Raw genomic sequence first — 22,407 nt, forward strand, 5'->3', positions numbered from 1 at the left:
TGAATTCGGCACCCAGACAATTCTGTAACTCCGAAGAAGAAGAAGAAAAATACTTATACAGAAACACTTTCCGAGTTACAATGCAATCGTACCCCTCTGTGAGCTGTAGAAATAGAGACGGTGCTAAAAAACAAACAAAAAAAAACTCCAGAATAGCCTGAAACGCTACGAATGGGATGAATAGGGGATAAGGAGGTCGGGAGATACTGTGATCAAAAGCAAAAGTACGGCCGAAAGATCTGTTCCTCCACGTACCTTTTACCTTATCCACCTCTCATCCTGACGAGGAGGAGGGGAGCCCAGCTGTGTAAGCCAAGTGGCGGGACAAGGAAGTGCCAGGCTGAAGCACGTCCATGGAAGGTGACCATATGCTAAATAGTCGAACATCCCCCTTCATTATTTCCCCTACCTCCATATTTTCCTTTCATCCATCCAAGTCAAGCCATGCAAGAGGCTTTCTGTTACGTGTCTCTTTGAAATTGATAGACTTTATCGTTTCAAATTTAATCGTTTACCTCGTTTGCTGAACAGTATAGCGGGTTCAAACCCGGCCGAGTACGGTAGCAATGGGGGGAGGTAAACATCGCTTCCAGCACCGTGTGTCAAAAGAAGCCCAGGTGGTCGAAATTATGCGCAGTCCTACACTGCGGCACGTGCAACATGACGCCATACTATAGGCAGACAAACCTGACGTGTAACATCACGGCATCATTATTATTGCAGAATAGGTAATACCATGGTTGGCTACCGGAAACGGAAGCAAGAAACGGTAATTACCGAAATTCAACAGGAAATGAAAATGGAAACAGAAACAAAATTGTTTTAGTTTCCACTACCAGAAACGGAAACGAAATTCAAAAGTGGTAACGTTAACGGAAACCAAATTCGGAGGACGTTTCCCTCAGTGTTTTCGCGTTCATATGAAAATGATATATATCCCCACTATTCTTCCAGTCAACATTCATTCATTCGTTTATTTTCTCCATTCATCTATGTTGTTGTTGTTGTTCGTTTATTTTCGGGACTTTCTTTCGTGTTGAGCCCACTGCGCAGCAAGATGGACGCCAAAGTTTTGGCTGACGTGTTATTTTTGCGCACGAGCGGATACTTTTGAAACTTAAAAGCATGTATGTTCGCAACCTCGCGAGGCATCTACTTGCGGTGTATAAGATTCGTGACGAACTTTGCATTAAAGTCTTTAGTGTTTGTGTTTGGCGTGACCGTCTTTTTGCACACATTACGTAACTAGAATACCTGACATGAAAAACTCAGAACCAGACAGTACGAGTTCCGGATGTGACACAGAGACCAGTACCGAAATTACCTCGGAAACAGAAACGAATTTCTTAAAAGGAAACGGAAACAGAAACCGCTACCGAAAATCGTCTAGAAACGGAAACGAAACGCCGAGTTTTTCAGTTACCGGAGACGGAACCGGAAACAATAATATTTTCGGTAACCAACCCTGGTTAATGCCTGCAAATAGAGGTGTCATCGTGAAGTTGTCGTACGTATCGGCACCAAATGCAGTGTACATGACTCAGAATCTTCTCGGTTGATCGGATGCGGCAGATATTGCCAGCATGTTAATGATTCGTATTAACACTCTCATGGCACGCAAGCAAAGCACAGTTAGCCGCCAAGCAGGTTATGCTTTTGCTTTCTATATGTGCGCCAAGCACAGGATGCACATTTATAACAAACACAGTTTATTACGTGTTTAATTCGACATTGTCATCACAGCAATGGTCCTTCCCTCCGCCATGGAAGTAGCGAAATGTCACTCACTGCTTCTGCGGCTGTCGTTAACGGTAATAAAGCTCTATGATATGTCAACATGCGGCAAACGTTTTTGTAGCTTGTATGCGTCACGAAAATGGAAAACAACATGTCGTCGAGTACTGAGTGTACAGATACAGTGAGCCCTCGTTAATATGACCCCATAATATGACATAATAATGATAATATGACATACTCGCTTTATGACCGTTTTCCTTGGGAAACGTTCCGCCGCCATGTAAATCCATCTCGTTAGTATGACAATCCGCTTATCCGACTATGACTGAGATTTTTGTCACAAGTAGGGTCAAACACAGGTATTATCTCCTCGTTTTTATGACCACGTCACATGACCCGCAGAGTAGCCCCAGGGAGAGGCTACACGCATACCTCAGGCAGAGAGTGACACGTGTTCAAGTAGGGCACCAAGGTTTGGCATGACTCCTGATGTTGTTGACCTCGGAATTACTCATAGCGCTTTTCGGACTGCCAAAGCACTGTAGTACTTAAAACAGCAGTGACCACGAGACCAGGTCACACTGTGCTGCTGCTGCTGTTGTGCACCTAAGAATGGCCGGAACGAAGCGGTCTCTGAGGTCAGCGGATTGTGCGTTTCTCGTTAGTATGACAATTTGCTTTATGGCCAAAATCAGCGGGAACGGTGGTGGTCATATTAACGAGGGTTCACTGTAGACAAAAGACACATGCCATGCGCAGCCATCATATGAACGCACAACCTATAAATGCGCAGCGTACTTCACTTGTGTGGGTTGTGCATGGACTTCGTTCTTCCCGTTTAACAAGAGACAAACATTTTACACAGCGTGAAGTTACTGCTATCTACAATGATATTAGCATGTTGCCACAGAGATGCACACGCGGACATGCAATTAGAAAGCACTTTGTTATGTACACTGTGTCAAGTAGGCCACTCATAAGGCGTAGGAGCTCTCTGGGGAACAAACTGTTTCCAGTATTGAAGACACAACAAAATAAAGTCTGCTGCTCCCTGCTTAAACAATGTTCGAGATGCCTTCATCCGAAAGAGCACTAAATGCGTCCTCAAGGCCGAAAGTCATATGGAACCTGACGTGGTGATCCAAAGGATAATCTTGTATTGTGAGATGTTTGTTATTAATTGTTAATATGCTCTTAGATTCTATGGTGCGTGTCTACCTGCGCAAAGCGCAAGTCAAGCTCGAAAGGAAGAAAAGCGAAGAAGTTGTTAAGAGCGTCTCCTTACTCCACGAAATGAATGCGAATGGAATATTCAAGGGAGATCAGAATCAGACCCAAATATAGCGGTACCGACAACTTATTAACAAATAATAAATGCTAGACAGCACCAGATTGTCCTTTTCTTCTTTTCTTTTTTTTTTTACTTTCGTTCCATCCCTATCCGTTTTGCTCAAAGTTGCCAACCTCTCAGAACGGCTCGCATGAGGGCCCTCACGCATTTTTGAAATATCCAGGCATGTACCGGACGTCTGCCTCCGGAGACTAGGCTAAAACTGACGCATCGCACTTCCTCTACAAGGGCACGGAGAGTAATGCGGTGTCGAATGCGGTGTCGAGTGCGGTGCGGTGCTCAGCAGAAGGGCACTCTCAACGGAAAAAAGTCACGTGACTATGGTATCTCGCAATCACAAGTATGCGGCCAGGTAAATTTGTACTCTAAATAAAATGCATATATCTCACTAGAAGCTTTCATAAGTATTCATTTAACGATAAACGCCGAGACAAGTTTGAAACATGACTGCTACGGCGCAAACGTTGTTAAAGAGGCATATCAAAAGACTAGTTCACAAAATAGTCATCCATGCTTACTTACTGCATCTGTTTACATAACGAATGCACATCAGCGGAAGCGTTAAAGCACATCAAATTTACTTGCACAAAAAAGATTCCTTCACTGTATAGCGCACGGCTTCATGCAGATGGAAGAGTTGGGCTAGGGGGTTATGCTGCACTGAAACTACGGATTCTCCACATGTGCTAAAACAGTGGCGTCTTTATGTATATTTATTCACTAGACAGTACTTACAAAATAAATAAAGTAATTCGTCGTAAACTTCCGATGTCGCGAAGTTCACAGAGTAAGCCAAAGAGCTATGAAGAACTGAAGGGTCAACATATAAGTAGCACTCCTGCAAACGGACAAAGGGGTAATACCTCACATGAAACTCAATGAATGAACGCATATTCTTTTTTTTTCTTTTTTTTAAGTTAACTTTGCACTATCGGCTACGCAAGCTAACGAACCCTGCCACATGTCTCAACCTGATCTGCAAAGGCAACGAGAGTGCACCATGCCGTTTTTATAAAACAACTTTGGAAGTGTAGCACCACGATTCAGTTCGTTTTCTTCAGTCTAACTCTCTCGTGTGTGGAAGAAGCTCCGTGAGGAAGAAGCTTCGTGAGGAAAGGACAAGTGGCAGCCGTTTATGCTGACAGCCGCACTTTCCTCGTCGGCCAGGCGTCTGGTCGTGTTCCTGCATGTTGCGGTACAGTCTTACATCAGCTTCTGCCTGGCGCATTCGGGACAGAGGACATCGGGTCCATCGGTGATGAAACCCTTGCCGACCAGAGAGTTATTGCACATGGCGCAGAAGAAGCAGTCGTTGTGCCAGTTACGATCTTCAAAAGAGATGAAGCGGGTGCCGCCGATACCTGTTTGTGGACGCCCAAGACAAACGTTACACATGGGGCATCATTTTACGACTTAAAGGTTTAATTGTATTACATCAAAAATCATCGCAAACGACCTCCTCAACTTCTGTCAAACTTTTATTATAACTTCTGTGAATACGCTGAGTTGGGAGTGTTTTCCTTTTTTTTTCCCCTTAGCTACAGGGGCACTACAGGGGCGTAATACTCTTTACGGGAATGTTTGTTAATTATGATGACGGTTGGTACTTTTTTGGCGTTATAGCAAGGATAGTTGGGGATATGCAAACATATTTTTATTCGCGATGTATTAATTTTCGCGAATCGCGCATTCAGTCATTTGCGAAGTTATTCGCGTATATTTAATTTCGCGATTCCAGGCCTGTTTCCTTTCGCGGGATAAACGTCAAGCTGTGTTCGCGTGTACACATTTTCGCGATTTTTTAGCGGTTGCGAAAATTCACGAAAATTAATACGTCGCTAAAATACGCTTACAGTACGCTTAAGTGCAAAAGTTGGAGTCGACAGGAAACTACGTATGTTACCTGTTATTGGCTTGGAACAGGCAGTGCATCTCTTGGCGAAGAGTTCTCCAAAGCATTCGGCACAGTAGGGTTTCTCATCACGTGACGTGAACCGTTGCCCAGCCAGAGAAGCGTCGCAGTTGGTGCACGTGAAGCACTCACGGTGCCAGGGGTCGTTGCGGTACGTCACGCCACCAGTGGTGATAATCTGAGATTAATTGAACTGGATCAGTCAATGACCACGCAACCAGTATCCGAGCCACGACCTTCTAGATTACAGCGGCCATGTCATAATCGGCAACACCTATGAGGAGCCCGTCCACACGATCCGCTAGGAGCGCTACACATCGGCCCGCGAGATCTGCGTCATGATCTGACAATGGAAATTTCAATTTTAAACGCGCAGGTGCGGACGTACGACTACCGTAGCAGACGACAGCAACAGCTTCTTGAAAAACGCGTAGATAGATGATGATAATCAACTTAAGAAAGAAGCATCTCTCGTGGGACATCCACCCCTTGTACAAAAATACTAAGGTGAAGAATAAAGCTGAAGTACAAAGTATTGTAGACATTGAGGAAGCAATAACCGGGCCGATGAGTAGCGCCACCGCTAGCGTTCGAATGCGGCGCTAGGAAATGGTGCCTATGACGTGGTCGCTATAATCTAGTAGGTCGTGATCCGAGCATTCGGCTTCACAGGATTGCTTGTTCGCTGTATAGCACTTTGAGAACGTGACACGAACGTTACAACTTATGGCAGTGACAACCGCCGGTATTATCGATTTGTTTACCACTATGAGAGCAAAGTCATGTCATCATCAATGCGTCGAGGGACTGACTTCTTGAAAACGAAAGTAAGACCCATCGTGGGGGCGAATAATAAGAGAATATCACCTGGTTGCACTTGACACATCGTGTCGCAAACTTCTCTTCGTAGCAGGTGGTGCAATAGACGTCGTTTTCCCGAGGGATGAAGCTACGAGTTCCAATGGGGTTCCTGCAGACGCAGCAGCAGAAGCACTTATCGTGCCACTGGTGGCCCTTGTACTCCATCTTCTTGGTGCCTACGGAATTTCGGAGACGTCGCGTCACACCATTTGTCATTCTTTGCCAACACCCAAGACATCAACAGACAGATCATTCACGGTACATTGTGTGAGGAAAAATCCATACTCAATGTTGACTCAATGTTTTATGTTGACAAATGTGTTGAAAAGCATCGTCATCGGGAGTATTGTGTCGCAAACGTCAACTCAATAACGCGACCAATGTCTCGATAGCACTTCGGAACAAATAGGACTCTGTCGAGGAGTCTATTGACCTGCGCAGTTTGACATCACGCTGTGAACTCACATGAATATTTCAGTTCCCAAAGGCGTGCTGTCATTTTTTGTAGCCTTCTCCGGTGTATTAAAGCAATTAACTGATGTTACCAGAGATGAGATTCACCTTGTTCTACGTTCTCTTATCATCCAGATGCATGCAATTCGTGCTATGGGATAGTACACTAGTGCATTGCGTTGCGTTCTGTGCAGTGCATGGCATTATATTTAACCTCTCCATATAGTGCAACTCCGCAACCGCTATTCGAAATGGAGGAGAGGCAAAGGAATGAGTCTAAGGTCGCTCGCAAAGATACACAGCATCATCGGATCCCGTCTCTCTTTTGAGCACTTCGGTGACCTGTCGGTTTGTACACCACGTTTCTACTTAATTCAATTTTTGTCCTATCACCGCACGTGACTGCTATAGCTTCGCTCATACACCGTCTCGCTTCCTGCAATCACGAAGCGCAAACACGACATCTCGTTCACAAATTAGCGTATTACAATACTTCATATGTACCTCCTGTGCAGAGCTACTCCTCTGAATTGCAACCCAATTTCGCGTGATCGATTTCATTCCGCGAGCTAACGAGTGCGAGCAGGAAAGGCGCATAATCTTCTTCAATTCCTTAGTACCGAAGTATTCCCGGAGCTAATGAGTAATGTTCCGACTTTGCTGAACGATTTATCCAGATCAGATATGCGGAAAGCCCCCAGTCAAAGCTCGCAGATACCGTACGGCTTAGAGAAGCAACCACCTTGTACATCACGAAAAGACGTCAGGGCTGCAAAATTCCCTGCCGTATACGAGCATCGATACAGCTAGCAGAGTACAGCAAACAGCAGAGTCACGCAGCACAAAAGACTCGAACACACTCACTCAGGTCGTCGCTCCAAAACTTCATTTCTGCTCTGCCACGACGAGGGTCTAATTTTTCCAGCGACTCTGGGGCGAAACTCGCGTAGCAACCACGGGCATGGAGTCTCCTCTTTTCTACAACCTATCATCTGACCTATACGATTTCTTTATATCCTAGCGACGCGTTGCCATGGCTACACAATGACGCCTATCGAACGAGGTCAAATACCCTCTCTTCATCAGAGAAGAAGAAGAATATGACGACAAAAATGCCACACTGTTGCCGTGCTGTGCATAACTTCCGTTAGTGATAGCTTTGTCCTTCTCCACCCATCGGTATACGACGCGCAATGCAGGATATTACGAGAGAGAGAGAGAGAGAGGGGGGGAGAGAGGGGGAGGTCAGCTGTGACAACGTTATCATTTTTGCATGTTCTTCGTTTACGACTGCCAGCTCGCAAATAGGGCAAGAGAAATGGGCGTGCGAATGGCACGACTGTGGGTAGCACGCGATTCACTTTGTCTAGACTGCTGGGCGTCCATTAGTGTTCGGCTGGTCTGGCTGATCGGGTCATGGCCTCAACGTCATTGGGGACAACTTGATCTGGCGTTTCTGTGCTATTCCTGACGTCAGGTAGCGTCACGCGACAGGTCCCCATTTGCGTTTGACATTCATGATCGAAGGTTCTTCGTTGCCTCCGGAATCAGGAAGCTTCCGTTTGCGATTAGAGTAGATTAGATTACGCAATAACTGCAATCCTGGCAGAGTTGAAATACAGGCCTACCCCTATAGTTTATTCCAGCCCCCTCCTCTCTCTTTGGGGGCGATACTCTCAAAGGAAACATGAAGGCTAAATAGGTGTCTTTATATGGACACTCTAGGGAAAATAGGGGTAACTTTAGTCCTTTCGGGACTAAATACACTGAAGCTTATGCGAAGTCTAGGGACTTTTTTTGCAGTGCTGGTGAGTAAGTTTGAAGGTCAGGGGTGTAAAATGGGGAGTGGTTGCAACCTAAGGGACTAGAGGCTGCAATTGAACCCCAATTTACTCTAATCGCCTTTTATGCTGACAAATGTGTTGAAACCCTCTCTCTCTCTCTCTCTCTCTCTCTCTCTCTCTTTATTTTTTATTTTTTACGAGTCTACGCTTATTTCAGGTGGACAGCGAGCTCGAAGAGGACGTCATCAACAGTGATACCAATATGCGAGTAGCATATCCCAAAACTTTCGGCGAATCGATTAGTGGGAAATCATGTTGAGAATCAGGGCAGCTCATCTGATGTGGACACAATAATTTGGCATGCTCAGGAAAATAATCAGGACACAAGGAACAAATGGCGAGCTGTTAAAGCTGTGTGTGTGTGTGTGGGTGGATGTGTCTGGCATTCCTTTCCTTAAGTTATCTGGGGTAGCCGGCCCTCGTGATGAGGGCTACAATCTCCATTTTTTTCTTTTAATCATCATCATCATCATCAGTAACGGCCGTAGGTGGACGTCAATGTTTCAAACTCGTTATTCAATATATTTTGAACAGAAACGTCTCTGACACATGCTCCTTTGTATTTTGGACATTGCTGGGAGCAGAATCCCGTTTAGGTCAATCCCGTTACTTCCTGAACTTCGAACGTTCTATGTCCACTTTTATGTGCGGCGTCACTGCAGCGAAATCGTCGGACACTGAATTATAGATCGGTTGGTTGGTTTAAAGGAGGGCTTAATGTTGTCGCTTCCGCTTTTCTTCCCCTTGACGGGTTGAGAATTGAAGACGAGTTCCTGAGCCATAAACGCTCGATGAAGAGAGCCCGCTTTCGGAGCGGTGCCGTTCGACCTGGAAGTTCAAACAGTTGGACTCCTGGATATATAAAGTAGTTCATTTCAAACCCCCTTAAAATCCATCATGCACTTGAGTCGGGAGCGCACAACGAAATATATCATACTGTCTACAATGTCGCTGCTCGGTCTATACTCGTAGCTCCCTCACATGCCAAACAATCCAGCAATGCAAGACCTCTTTAAAACCTGAGAGGTGACTTTGGAAGCTATTGTAACAACGTACGATCTGGCTGAAGATAAAGCGCCACTCATGTTCGCGATACCATACCATATGATAAAGTATTCCAAATACATAGTTGTTGTAATGATAATGATCCAGATGCAGCGTTGGCGTTGCAACCATCAGTGTAGAATGTTGAGGGAGATTATAGTTACCAGCACGGAAGACATCACTGCATCCATCGCAACGGGAGGCGAAAGCGGCGTCGTAGCAGTTGGCACAATACACTCGTTCTGCCTTGGACCCGAACGGTTTGTCGACCAGAGATACCCGGCACTTGTTACACAGAAAGCAGGACTCGTGCCAGTGTTTCTCCTTGTATGACAGATCCTGCAGGACAAGACATTTTTACCAATGGACCAATTTTAGTGACTTTAATAACGTAGTCACTACAGCGCTGCATGTATGCACTTCACAGCTGCACATGAAATAGGGATTCGTAATACACTCAAGTTCCACAGAACTAAGCGCAGTCAACAAGCGGTAATGATTGCAGTTTACTTATGCACCCAACTCGCATGCACCTCTGTGCATGAAGTGCAGTCCTCTCGAGATACCTAAAGAATAACTGTTACTTAACAGGCTATATCTGCACCACCTTGTGTGCGTGTTTGTGTTAGAGGTCGAACGTAGCAATGACAAGGGAAAGGGAAGCTACTCTCTTCAATCGTACTTGGTATTTCTCCTTTCGGCGTCCTAACGTAGTATGACCTATAAAATATTCGGATTGAAAAAAACAAACAAAACTGTTTTGAACACAAGTGCCTCCTGGGCGTTACAACCCTGACTACACTCCGCCTTGCCAAAAACCGAAAGTAAATTCGAAAATAACATGAAGGACAGATGATATGATTATGATCAAGTTCCCAGTGAAGTGAACAATGTTCACCAATAAAAAAACAACAAAGCAAAGCGAAATAATGTAATTGTAAGTGCAGTCTTTCTCTGTCAAACGCCGAGAGCAACCAACGTGCATTGACAAAATTTTACCCGAGAATCGCAAACTTATTCACTGCCGCATGCCAGTATGCAAGCGCATGAATCGAAGAGAAATTATGGAGTATAGCTCCTGGAAATATTTTCCCTAATTTTACGCAACCGCACGCGAATGTGTGCTCCAGAAATGCCCAACACATGCGTGCTCAAATGCACATTTCACCCGCAACGCCGTCGACTTTCGTGAAAAATTCTAGCATCACATACGCAACGGAGTTCATCCAGGTAAGCCCGTTCACGCACACACACACACATAGAAAAACTCTTACCTTGGAGTCGATGCCTATGACTTTGTTGCACTCGTCGCATGAGTTCGCGAACACCTGTTCGTAGCAGCGAACGCAGTAAGGATGTTCATCCCGGAGCACATATCGCTGTCCCGTTAGGGAGTCGTCGCATTGCCAACAACAGAAGTGGCCAGAATGCCAGTCCTTGTTCATGGCCTTCGTGTACTCGCCCGAAAAAATGAGCTGCAAAGGACAGACAAAAATGCAGATGAATGGCTGGGGAAGTTGTATGGCCCCACTACAAGAGGTTTCGTCCTGTGGCCAAGCAGTACACGGGTACCGGTGCCAGCAATGTGCCAGTACTGAATATGTGAATTTGACACCTGCAAGTTTCAGCTGTGTTTTTCGATGTCCTACGTCGTTTTCGTTTCACAAAGATGTACAAACAGAAAGAAAAGTCGGCCCAGGACACACATTCCCCCCAGAGCGTTAGTCGTGACGTTGCCCACCTGTGTGAAACCGACGACGGCGAGCTCTTACAGCAGTACCCCCCCCCCCCCACCCCACCCCCACAGAGAAAGAAGAATCACGCGACGCCAATAAGTATATAGAAAACTCTCAACCTATACGATGTCGCGTATCTTATATTCTGGCGAGTTACTTCATGCGTGAGTAGGCGGTCTTATTAACAAATTGAACATTGACCTATCTAACGTGTGGACGCAGTTACAGTGGCCAAGGGTCGGTCCTTCAAAGTAAACCTCTCCTCCGCTGTTGTCAGTCAGTATACTCTATTTCAAAATAACTTCTAGTGAGCTATCAGGCTAAATTGACGAGCACGATTTTTTAACTCACTATAGTATGACTCCCACAACGGACAACCAGAAAGGTTACGTTTACCAAATACCAAACGGCGCAGTAATACTTCATCAGTTCGACAATGTTTCCAATGCATGTCATGTTGACGTATAATATGTCAAAACTTTGTCGCGTTTTAGGTCATCAAAGGTTGTGGGTTCGAAACCGGCCGAGGATCCCAGAGATATTAAATGTGATCTGCTGTCTGGTGAGATTTCAGCACACGCTAAAGAACCCTCATGTGGGCAAAATCAGACAGACCGAATATAGTGTTGCGTCGCTCATGATCGCGGTTGTCTCGCGAAGTAAAGCAGGAAGTAGTAGTAATAATAATAATGCAATTTTTATTATCGGAAAACGTCAACGACCTTGAAATGACGCTCTACAAATACTTTTTTTAACAGACCCATCGATACTAATTGGTTTCGCATCACGCCATCATTATACGCCTCAGGCGCTTTACGAAAAATGTCGACGCAGTTCCCTGAGAAGTCGGCAAAGACGCTCGATCCCCCACCTCCCTGCGATAGTCCTAACGTTGCCCGCTCTGGTGTGGCCGACTACGGCAAACAGTCCCACCACCACCACCACGCCAGCATTATATTGTATTGCTGACTGGTTATATGAACATGAGACAGGCACCTTTCATGGTTATATGAGTGACAAAAATTGCGAGACCATCTTCCTTAATGTTGTATCCTGCTATTTTCTCCTTAATATATTATATTTCAGCAGAGCATCTTCCCATCGTCCCCATGCGATTTTCGGTGTTTTAATAGCGTGTTCTTTTTGTCCCATATCCCACTTCGACAATGTCACGTGCGGCGATTCGTGGTAGGCGTATCATACATACAGAACCATTCCTGTAGAGCACGCAGTGTTTGGCCCCCCGAGTACCTCACAAAAAAGCCGCATTGCCTTTGGTGGACGCGAAGGAGAATATGTACAGGAACTGCACCTGTGCCGACAGATACATACTGAGTATAAACTATATAGTGCTGGCGTATTAGAAACATATTGTTGGCCGCTGACGTGTGCTGACCAGCAATGGGGTAGAGTATCGCCCCTGGCGATGCAGCTCCCAAATCATAATCACTAAATATATAGTTGTTGTTCTTGTTGTTAAATATGGAATTCACCACCAGAAAAACGACAATGAAGAAGAAAAGGGCGAGAATTAGCTGTTCAAACACTTCATTGAATTGAATTGAATTCAACTGAATCTTCATTAAATAATGCGACTTTGCCCTATGCGAATTGTTGCCAATGGATAACTGAAGCGAGGTGTGAATGTTTAATTAGTGTTAGTTCTTCCTGCGGGAATGCAGGGAGGTACATATTTAATACTGTTGTAAAGGCACATTGCGCTAAACGCGCTATTGCTTCACACACACACACACAAAAAAAAGAAGTTCCCAGCATTCTAAACTTTTGCTCTCATTTACGTCAAAGCCGAAGTACGAAGCGCCTGCGAGCATAGTCCTTACGCTGTATAATACTCGTCAAACCGTAGCGTTGTTATTTGCAGTTATCTTGTTTGGCGGTGACATGGTTAGTCGATATAAAATATTCCAAATTAGAAAGGGGGAAAAAAACTGAAGCTGCTCATACGAATAATAATAAAGCCTCGGCTTTACAGCGCTAATCGGATGTATGAACTTTCCTAAGCAACGCTTTCGTTCGCCTCAAATTGTATGCGGAAGTCCCAGGAGTAGTTAGTTTTAATTACTTGATAACTTATACGACACGAGAGATTAGCCATTTACCCGTGTTTACCCTCGGCTAGGCCTACTGCTCTGTTCGCAATTACCTGCAATTTGGCTAATGGCTAAGAGTCATCCGCCTCATGCAGCACGAGAGCGCCGGCAGCACACATACAGATTATACGCACTTATACGGAAAACACTTTTGCGCCAAAAACCTCCAATTATCATCATCATCATACGGAAAACAAACTACAGTTGGACGAGCAAAATTGCAGAGTCCTCTTTTTGTTTACTCTGCAGATCTCGTCTCTCTCGCCTTTCGAGATCCAACATCTGCTGCATGAAACGCTCCAACGAACGCTGTGTTGTTTCTTTCTTTTTGTGCCTTCTTTTTAGTCGTTTCACTTCTGTCACTAAACAAACAGAGCTTCGGGCGTTGAAAATAGCGCACTTCGTCATACCTTCCCCCTTTTTGTATGAACATAGTGAACCGATTGGTACACGGTGCAGCGTGTCTATATATCGACGAGTAGACATCCAACCGAAACAAGACTTCTCGTTCACCCCACACACCCTTTTTCCTTTCTTTTTTCTTTTTTTTAGATGTTTTACTCGTTCTTATCTCTCGACGCAATATTGCACACGTCATGTTCTACTCCCGGTTTTAATCCTGTGACCCTGAAATTTACGCCCCAGTCCCCAAACTTTTGCATAAACTTCAGTGAATTTAATGACGAAACGGACTAATTCGTCTCCAGAAGGCCTAAAATTACTCCTCCCCCACCCCTTGGAGTGCACAGAGCAAAAGGAGCGAACAACAACAACAATTATATTCTGACGATGAAGTGAAGTTTTTATACTACTTCTCCGTAACGACATAATAATTACTCTCCATCTCCGTTATATTAAAGTCACCAGTGAACATATGCTACGAAGAAGCACATTCGTATTTTAACGAAGCAAGACGACCCACATAAAAGTAACCGTAAACTGAATTGGCAAAATGCACAGGGAGAACGAGAGGAACTTCATTTCACAACTCGAGGAAATTAGCCTTAAGATCAGCAGTGCCTCGCCTAACTTTGACACTGGCTGTGTTAGTTGTGCTGAGGGCAAACCGGAAGGTCATCGAAATGCGTACGTGGACTGGAACGTCGGTCTTTGATGCGTTATTAAACAGCAATCGCGACGCTTACTTCAAAGGAGCGCACTGCCGCGCTTACATAATATCTGAGAGCCGCTTTCTGAACCCTCCGAGGGGGTGACACCTAGAACCACAACCGAAACCATGACAATGTGTGTACCGCCTATAAAGAATAACGTCCAGATATGACATGTTCTATAAACTATCGAACGTATACTGTCACTAGGTCCGATATAATCGCGCCGACAATGAACACGAAAGCTGAAGCCAAACAATACCTCCTCACTGTTTTGTTGATAGCCATTCTGCCCTGGAGTTCTGCTCTCATCCACCTCAACATCACCCACGGTGACCCTGGTCTTCTTTTTCACTTTCTTGACTTTCTTGACAGTTTCCACTTCCTCAGACATGCTTGCGATCGCAGTACAGGCTCGGTGAAGTGGAAATCCCGATCAAGTCTGGGAGCCGGGCACGGAGCGAAGTGGAGCAGATTTGTGAATCGTGATGGGTGGGGGGATCCCAGGATGCTCGAGCTGCACACAGCTCCTTTGCTGAGGGGGAGGAGGGCGCTTACCCTCTCAAACCTACTTAGGAGGCCCAAAGTTGCGAGCATTGTCCGGATACATTTGCACGTCATCGCGGTGCATAAAGCACCTGCAGGAGTGCGTGCTGGTGCACATTTCACAGTAGAGAGAGCCCTTCTTTGTTCGGGAACCTTGTCTTACTAAGCACCCGCGCGGAGAGCGCCAGAATAAACGGATGGCTTCACTCACTTGTCGCGGCAAAAACGTTGCTCTACGTTGACCTTCAAATAGTGTGGAACTTAGTTTCGTGCAAATATGGGGTCAGTTATCCTGAATCTTTTAGGTATTTGATAGTGAAAATAAATAAACGTCCAAACTCGGATGCTTATCGATTCATCGTACAGAGTGTGAGTCATGCATTTAAAAACGAATATGACCTACATCAGTAACACCTGGTAACGCCTGAGCGCTATTTCCTACAGTAAAGAAAATTAATTAAATAGTTCACGGGTACGAAGTACCAGCTGCACATAAAAATATGCAAAGCGTCATATTGTCATTATAACAGAGCTCCATTTGACAAACGGACCGCTACGATCACAGGAACGATAAATTTGTTTACGACACGTTCTCAAGAGGATCTTAGTCGTCACTGAACGATTTTTCTTTTTCCTTTTTTTTTTTCTTTTTCGTGTGCCAAAAAACACGTAACTATAATATTTGTCACTGGTAGATATCATAAATAAATACTTTGATTACAGAGAGCAGCGCGTCAAAAAGAAAGCGACGTTGTGAGACCCCCTTGGGTAGCTCAATCAGCTGCTATTCGACGCATGATTAATTCCTCGAACGCTGCCGAGCATCCAGGGATGTATTTAGCAATTGTTTGTAGCAGCTGTCTTACAAGTTCCCTGGAGCAAACGGGTGAGAATGAAAAGTGACGAACATTGCTGGATCCTTTCGGCGAGTCAGCGCTCTACCACTTCTTTCGTAGGAGACCGAAAGGGACGGTGGAATTCGCTTGCGCTCGAAGCACCCGCCTATTCCTGTTGCAGCGAGAAACACGCTAACACACGAAAACTTCACCCTACATTTATAGAGGAACATTTCGTGCTGCCCATGGTATAGGATTCGAGCTCTGCCAAAAAAAGTACCATATTACCATATTTCTCAGATATTACACTTCAGCCATATTGAATTTCAAAATGCCCGCATGGGACTGAAAGATTTCGCGTCTGGAGGCATTGTGTCAAAACAATCTCTGTGAGATTGAGACCTTTTGCGTTGCTTTTGTCGTTCATGGAATAACCGCTGAAAAAGTAGCATTAGGTCACAAAGTTTAGTCCAGGAAAAATAAACAAAACTATTGTGGGAAAAGTCCTGTACGCAGGGAGAGGCAAAATTTTCAGTAAACACATGCAGTAAAATAGCACGTTTCGATGCGGCTGTTTAGGCCCGCCACTCGTGTCTTCTGCCACCTTCTGTATACAACCTCATTTTAGAAATATAGAAATGTGCAATATTATTTTAGTGGCCAATCGCACCGTGTTCTTATGTCGTGCTTTCGAAATCGTTAAAAAAAAGGATACCAAACGCCAAATTACCATAACGTTGTTCTGTTTCCAGCCCTCAAAGTACATGATGCTGCCTGTAAAATATTGCAGGTCTCCTCTAATTGACCAATCAAAAGTTATACCGCATTTATTAGGGACTGTGATAGGACACGCACAAGGATAAAACACGTAACACACCATTCTCAGGTATCACCACATTCGCAGTGTTTCTGGTACATAAAACGCTAGAACGGAAGCAGTATTCGTTCTGCGGTAATTCTTCGTATCATGTATCGGTAACATGGCCCCAAAAGAAGCTTGTCTGAAGTTTGAAATAAATTTCACGCAGAGTGTAATATTCGACGTGAGGCAGCATAGCTTAGCGTAGACACCCACGGCATTGCGCGTTGGAGCAGGTTTTTGCGGCCGTACGAAGAGCGCGCCAGAAATGCGCCGTTCTCAGAATAACACTATCGGGTCGTGCGCAAAATGTGAGAGCGAGAGAGAGGAGAAATCTTGTGTTTCTGAGGCCTTTTACGGAACACCCAAGGCAACGCCTCCCACGCCCAGTGTTGCCTTCACTAGGAGCCAAGGAGGTACTACCCATACTGAATGGCTGTATACTCAAGTGGTTCACTAACCGGGTCAGCTCAATAACGAAGCCTAAAATTCTTTTCTTTTCTTTTCTATTTATTTCATTCCTCTTTCTTTTATTTTTCTTTTTTCTTTGCGGAATAGCATGCCGACGTCCTCTTTGGGTGACCTCCCCCCCCCCCCCCCCGTGTTTTTTTTCTTTGGTCTAATAAATATATCCCCCTCCCTAAAATCTTCAAAAAGGTGCATCAGCTATCTATAATTATCGTTCTCGTATTACGACACTGAGAAAGAAGGGTAAAATGGATGAAATTAAGACGAGTTACCTTCTGCACTGAGGAACAGCTAACTAACAGGAGTTGCTGCTCCCTGTGCTGAGATTTGCACGCACGTTGAAGGACACTTGGGGGGGGGGGGGGGGGGGTAAATTTAATTCACAGACCTACCACTGCGGCGTCGCTCATAATCCTGGTCCTGTCGCAACGTGCAGCCACTAATTATCAATTACGAAATTATCGATTGAGTTGCTACTGGACTTTACTCTGTCAGCTTCGAGAAAGGAACCGCGCAATGAAATATGTCGCTGTTGCGTAATTTCTGAAGTAATTAGATTAGGCTGTAGGTGAAGAAAACTCAATACCCAAAAAGGCTTTCTACACTGTCCTAAAATTAAAACTTACTGCACTGCTGAATTTGTGAATGGTACGATGCAAGTCGAATTTACCGCAGCTCAAAAATATTTGAATTTATGATGTCCGCTGTTCTTTTCTGCCAAGTACGGACAAGTTATGAAAACTGACTATAAAACGCAAGAATTTAGGCTGCAGTAAGGAAATTTAGAATTATCTGAGCCGGGTGAATAATTATAATACGTGAGTAAATACATGTGGCAGGTGAAAACTACATCAAGGCAACCCGTGTCATCAGTAATTAACACATTGTAGCATCCTAATTATCATCCTAGACTATCCTTTATTTCCTAATTATTTTATTTCTGTCTTTATTTATTTACTTATTTATTCTTTGGAGTGTCAAGTTGACATACCGTTTGGCTGACCTTTCCTCCTTTTTTCCCTCTGTTCTAATAAATATATCGCCCTTCCCACTCCCCTAATTACCATGCTGTTATAGTGCACGCGCGTCGAGGATGACCAGAAAAAAATTAAGAAAATATCTGTAAGTGGAGTGCCTCAATAGTACTACCCCAATACTCAATACTACTGAATACGAGCCCCTCTGCACACAGAGGGAGCTAGTATTCAAGCAACCTATCTCTAAGGTTCGTCAATATATTATCAATTCGCTGTGTGACCCGAGGTAAGGGGACGTGTCGTTGTAAAAAGAGCATTCTTAATTCCTTCCAGAAATTTCGTGTGTACTTGTTTGAAACTAATCTGAAAAGGCATTTTCGCGCATACTGTAATGCGCCTTCGTTGTCATTAATGAGGTCGAACTTAGACAAAAGTGCAACACCGGGCTTGAATGCAACGGCGTGACAATGCCACCATCCCTGTGCTCACTCCGCCGCCACCTGAAACCGTCTTCAATGAAAGCGCAGGAACCTGACACGCCATAGTTAGGGCGGATATTTTGTCAAGACCTAATTGGCCTGTGTCACCGTCGTGTATCGCGCCCAAGTTGCCCAAGTGCCAAAGAATTGCCAGAGTGCCAAAAAAGAGACAAGGACAATAGGTAGTTTTAGCAGATCGTTCGTAACGTCAACCTGAAGGTATCGTACCTACCGGAACCAATGCAGCGCAGTGTGACATCCTGAGTCGTGCACGCTGTCATTGGTTCCGTTATGTACGATATCTGCACTGTGACGTCGTCAACGGTCTACTTACGTTCTCTACTCTTTATTAGCGGGTTTCAGTAGATCGGAACGTACTCCCGATAACGGTTCCGAAACCTTGATAAGCCAATCGCTTTATTTATTTCAAGTAAGTGACATCACGTCGCTTATCTTTGATCTGACAGCTTCCTGCACCGTATCGTTTTTGTAGGTTGCTAGGTCTATTAAACTCCCTATTAACAGATCCGTGTCCATTACGGCCAAAGACTCTTACCGTAACTCGTGAACGTAGCTTTGACAAATGCAGCTACATGGTCGAGACATACTTCTGGACTATGTGCTAAGAAAGCAACGCACGAAGCTCTGTCACAGAGTTCAGCTGCACCTTGTATATTATAGATTTTGCATTTAAAAATCCCCAGCCGAAAGTCAAAGTCATTCTGTATGCGTTCTCCGCTTTTGGAGTACGCTGTCTGTGTTTGGGTTGCTAGGGAAAACGCTGTTCAATCACACTAAAGGCAATCCAAATCGAGACTGCTCAGCATGTATCCAAAAATTATTCTACGCTCACTTGTTTTTCACAAATACCGCCTCGGGCAGGCTGGAAACACACATATGATTATGTTATGACATGATTGAACGCAGTGGCGTCACTAGGGGGGTGCGGTCCGCACCGGGTGATGCGACAGAAGGGGGTGACGTGCTGCACCAGTACCGCCGCCTCCTCTCTTTTTCTGTAGCGAGGTGACGCCAAAAACAAAATAAGAAGCCCTCGGCGAGCATGTGATTTTTTTTCTGCGTACGATACGATGCTGTTATTTATCGTGTATCGTCTCGAATGGAAAGGGACACATTATTGCGGGAGGGGGGTGACGGAGCTCCCGCACCGGGTGAAGCATACCCTAGTGACGCCACTGATTGAACGGCTGCATGACAAGGGACGACAGTTCGCTTTCCTACTTCCAGCACAGTGTACATCCGAGAGAAACGATTAAGTTCAACAATGCCAGACTAAATTTAATTTCCTGTTCGGGAATGCACCTATGGGGACAGCGGAAGAAGCCATGGAGGCCACGGGCTCAGAAGTTCCTCAGCACGTCCTGTACTCTGGGGCATGCCGTCATCAACGACCCGGACTCATGTTGGTGCATGCTGCACATGCGTCAAGAATGAGATGGTTCCTACAGCTATACTTTTGAAAGGGGTACATATAGCACGCATCAATCATCATGTAGTGCACAGTCGTTACTGCCCCGTGAGTCGATTTTCCACTTGATTGCGCTGTCACCTGGAGTGACGACAAGACAGAACGCGCGTATTGGTATCGTTTCTCCCAAGCACGCACCCTCTCCCGAAGCCTCCGCCAAGGAAACGCCGTCAGCATGAGTGGTAGTGGGGCGCGCCCTAGAGTCGCAACTAGACCAGTTGCAATACGCCGATTTTGCGCGTGGCACCACAGGGTCATGTCTGGCACGTTTTTGCAAAAAAGAAAAAAAGAAAAGGAAACCCTCTAAGCTGTCACTCCTCCTTGGATCGGAGCCCGGAGTGAAATATGTTGCTGTTGCGTTGTTCTTTACTCTCCTTCAATTCGTGATTCGCTGTTTCCCTTTTGTGACCCGTGCTCTTCCATTATGATGCAGAAAACGTGTACACCATAGGCATGTACACCATCCTCTAAAAGTACGTAGCAAAGTTTCAGAAAACTGCAACTGAAAACTCACATAAAACGGTTAAACCTATACGAGAAAGCTCACAAAGTACGGTTTGTTTCGGAATGTCGTTCTTTATAGTTAGACTCACAGTGACACAGGGCGGTTCTCGAAGCCAACGACAAAGGCTCCCGTCCGACGCGGGATCCCATGCAAAGGCTGCATCTGCACGCGAATATAACAACTGTTTTGAATTGCCTGTACATTATAAGACGCAACGTACCAAGCCGTCGATAACGTTATCGGGATACTTCATCTTCTTACGTTATTCTGGATGTACCCAAAAATAAAACATTTGTAGCTGTGAATGTTTTAACGGTCCGCTAGGAATGCCGGCGCACTTTATGGAGATAAATACAGCGCTCCGTTGCTGTATCCATCGTTGCATCCACTCCTATAGCTATCATGCAGGCTTTCTTTGTCTTCTTCTTCTTCTTTTACTCTCTCTCTCTCTCTCTTTTTACAAGATATGGGCTCGGAAACTTATACATCTTGATACTGTACTTTTATCTTACCCTTACGCAGCTTATAGCGTCAAGCGTGTTTACTGCGTTGTCAATTTGAAACGTCGCAGGTAGCAATATCAATAAGCGATCTAGATTTTGAAGATCTAGCAGCCTCCGGCTGACTGTGTAAGCCAAAGATGTGTTGCACGGGGTACGTGGATGAATCGATTGCTTTATGTTTAGCTTCAGTTTTGTACTTATGACTTATTCGAATATCTGCTCTGAAATATTTACGAGGACAAACACCGTGTTCCTTACTGTAGACGCCTGTTGTCTTGCAGTACAGCGACTGGAATCTAAAATGCTGTGACCCTCCGAGAACCTTCAGCAGCAAAGCGCTATTGAAAAGTGACGTTCCTGAAGAAGAACTGTTGTACAATGATACACAAAGCGGGGGGGGGGGGATTACTGAATTGGCTCGCCGTTACTGCAACACTGCTATATGGGGGGGGGGAGGGGTCGAAGTAGCTTGCTTTTGTTGGCCGCACTGAAGTGGGCATCGTCACGACTATAGCCACAAAAAGGAAAGTGGGAGAGGGGAGTTGTGGACTTCAAAGTGATGCATAGGCAGGATAACCGATATTGATGGGACGGAGGCACACTGTAGGTGAGAGGTGCACTAGAGTGGTCTTTCCGCTAGGCACTGCTATGTCCTTCGCACATGTACCAGCGAGCGGCCAATGGGAATGTTCTACGGCGCTGTTCCAGATCTGGCGCTGTTCAAGTTACAGATCCTACATTCTAGTACTTTTCAAAATTACAAAGGCCACAAGCCTTCAAGGTAACCTACAATAGAATAGAATAGAAGTACAAAGAAAAAAATGGAAACGTAGGTCGCACTGGTGCGACCAGCTGTTACAGGACGCCTTGACGTGTGAAAACACTGAATGATTTAAAAGATTATTTTATCGCGTATGTCCTTGAGGTAGTTCGCCAGGGCACACAGCGCAGGTTGCTTGTGTTGCTTTGGCCAGCTCCCCAGTACCTTCTCAACACTAAAAAGTCGGTTGTCAAGCTTCGGGAGGGCGATCTTCAGTGTTCGCCGAGTAGAGTCGAAGCGTCGGCAGGTGACCAGCACGTGCTCCGTGTTCACCACAGTTCCGCAAGTTCCGCAGTTCGGCGATCCAATGACACATATCTTATGAAGGAATGCTGCTGCGAACGGCACGTTGAGTCGCAATCGATGGATGACGGACTCTAACAGCCTTGGCATCTTCGATGGGAGGCAGTAAGTGCAGTTGGGGTCGATTCGCGCGAGGAACGAGTAATTCATGACGTCGCCTGTCCACATGGTTTTAGAGAGGCGATTACGTAAGGAGGCGAGCAAGTACTTTGCAACAGATTGCGTAAAGTAGATTTTATGAGTAGTTCTTTTATGGTGAGCAATTCGAGCAGCCTGGTCCGCCTTCTCATTTCCAGTGATACCGCAGTGCCCTGTGATCCACTGGATGGTGATGTTGTTACCCTTTGTTTCGGCAGAATTGTGTGCTGCGATAACACTGTAGACGACCGGCGCAAGTGAGGATGTCGTCGAACTTTGCATTGCTTTGAGGCCAGATTTTGAGCCAGAGAAAATAGCCCATGTAG

The 22,407-nt window shown here is 45.3% G+C and overlaps 1 protein-coding gene across 9 annotated transcripts in view; it reads right to left on the bottom strand.

Moving 5' to 3' along the window:
* Nucleotides 1–3,783: 3,783 nt before the first annotated feature.
* Nucleotides 3,784–22,407, bottom strand: part of LOC135401127 (four and a half LIM domains protein 2-like) — a 137,283-nt gene continuing 118,659 nt past the window's right edge. For all 9 annotated transcript variants that reach the window (XM_064633327.1, XM_064633326.1, XM_064633324.1 and 6 more), the window contains 5 exons: nucleotides 10,477–10,677; nucleotides 9,367–9,541; nucleotides 5,868–6,037; nucleotides 4,992–5,178; nucleotides 3,784–4,449 (listed from right to left, as the gene is read on the bottom strand). In XM_064633327.1, coding sequence (XP_064489397.1) covers nucleotides 4,292–4,449; nucleotides 4,992–5,178; nucleotides 5,868–6,037; nucleotides 9,367–9,541; nucleotides 10,477–10,677 — 891 coding nt within the window. In that variant the 3' untranslated portion in view covers nucleotides 3,784–4,291. The remainder of the gene's footprint in view (nucleotides 4,450–4,991; nucleotides 5,179–5,867; nucleotides 6,038–9,366; nucleotides 9,542–10,476; nucleotides 10,678–22,407) is intronic.

Source organism: Ornithodoros turicata, chromosome 7 (assembly GCF_037126465.1).
Source record: "Ornithodoros turicata isolate Travis chromosome 7, ASM3712646v1, whole genome shotgun sequence".
Taxonomy (NCBI): domain Eukaryota; kingdom Metazoa; phylum Arthropoda; class Arachnida; order Ixodida; family Argasidae; genus Ornithodoros; species Ornithodoros turicata.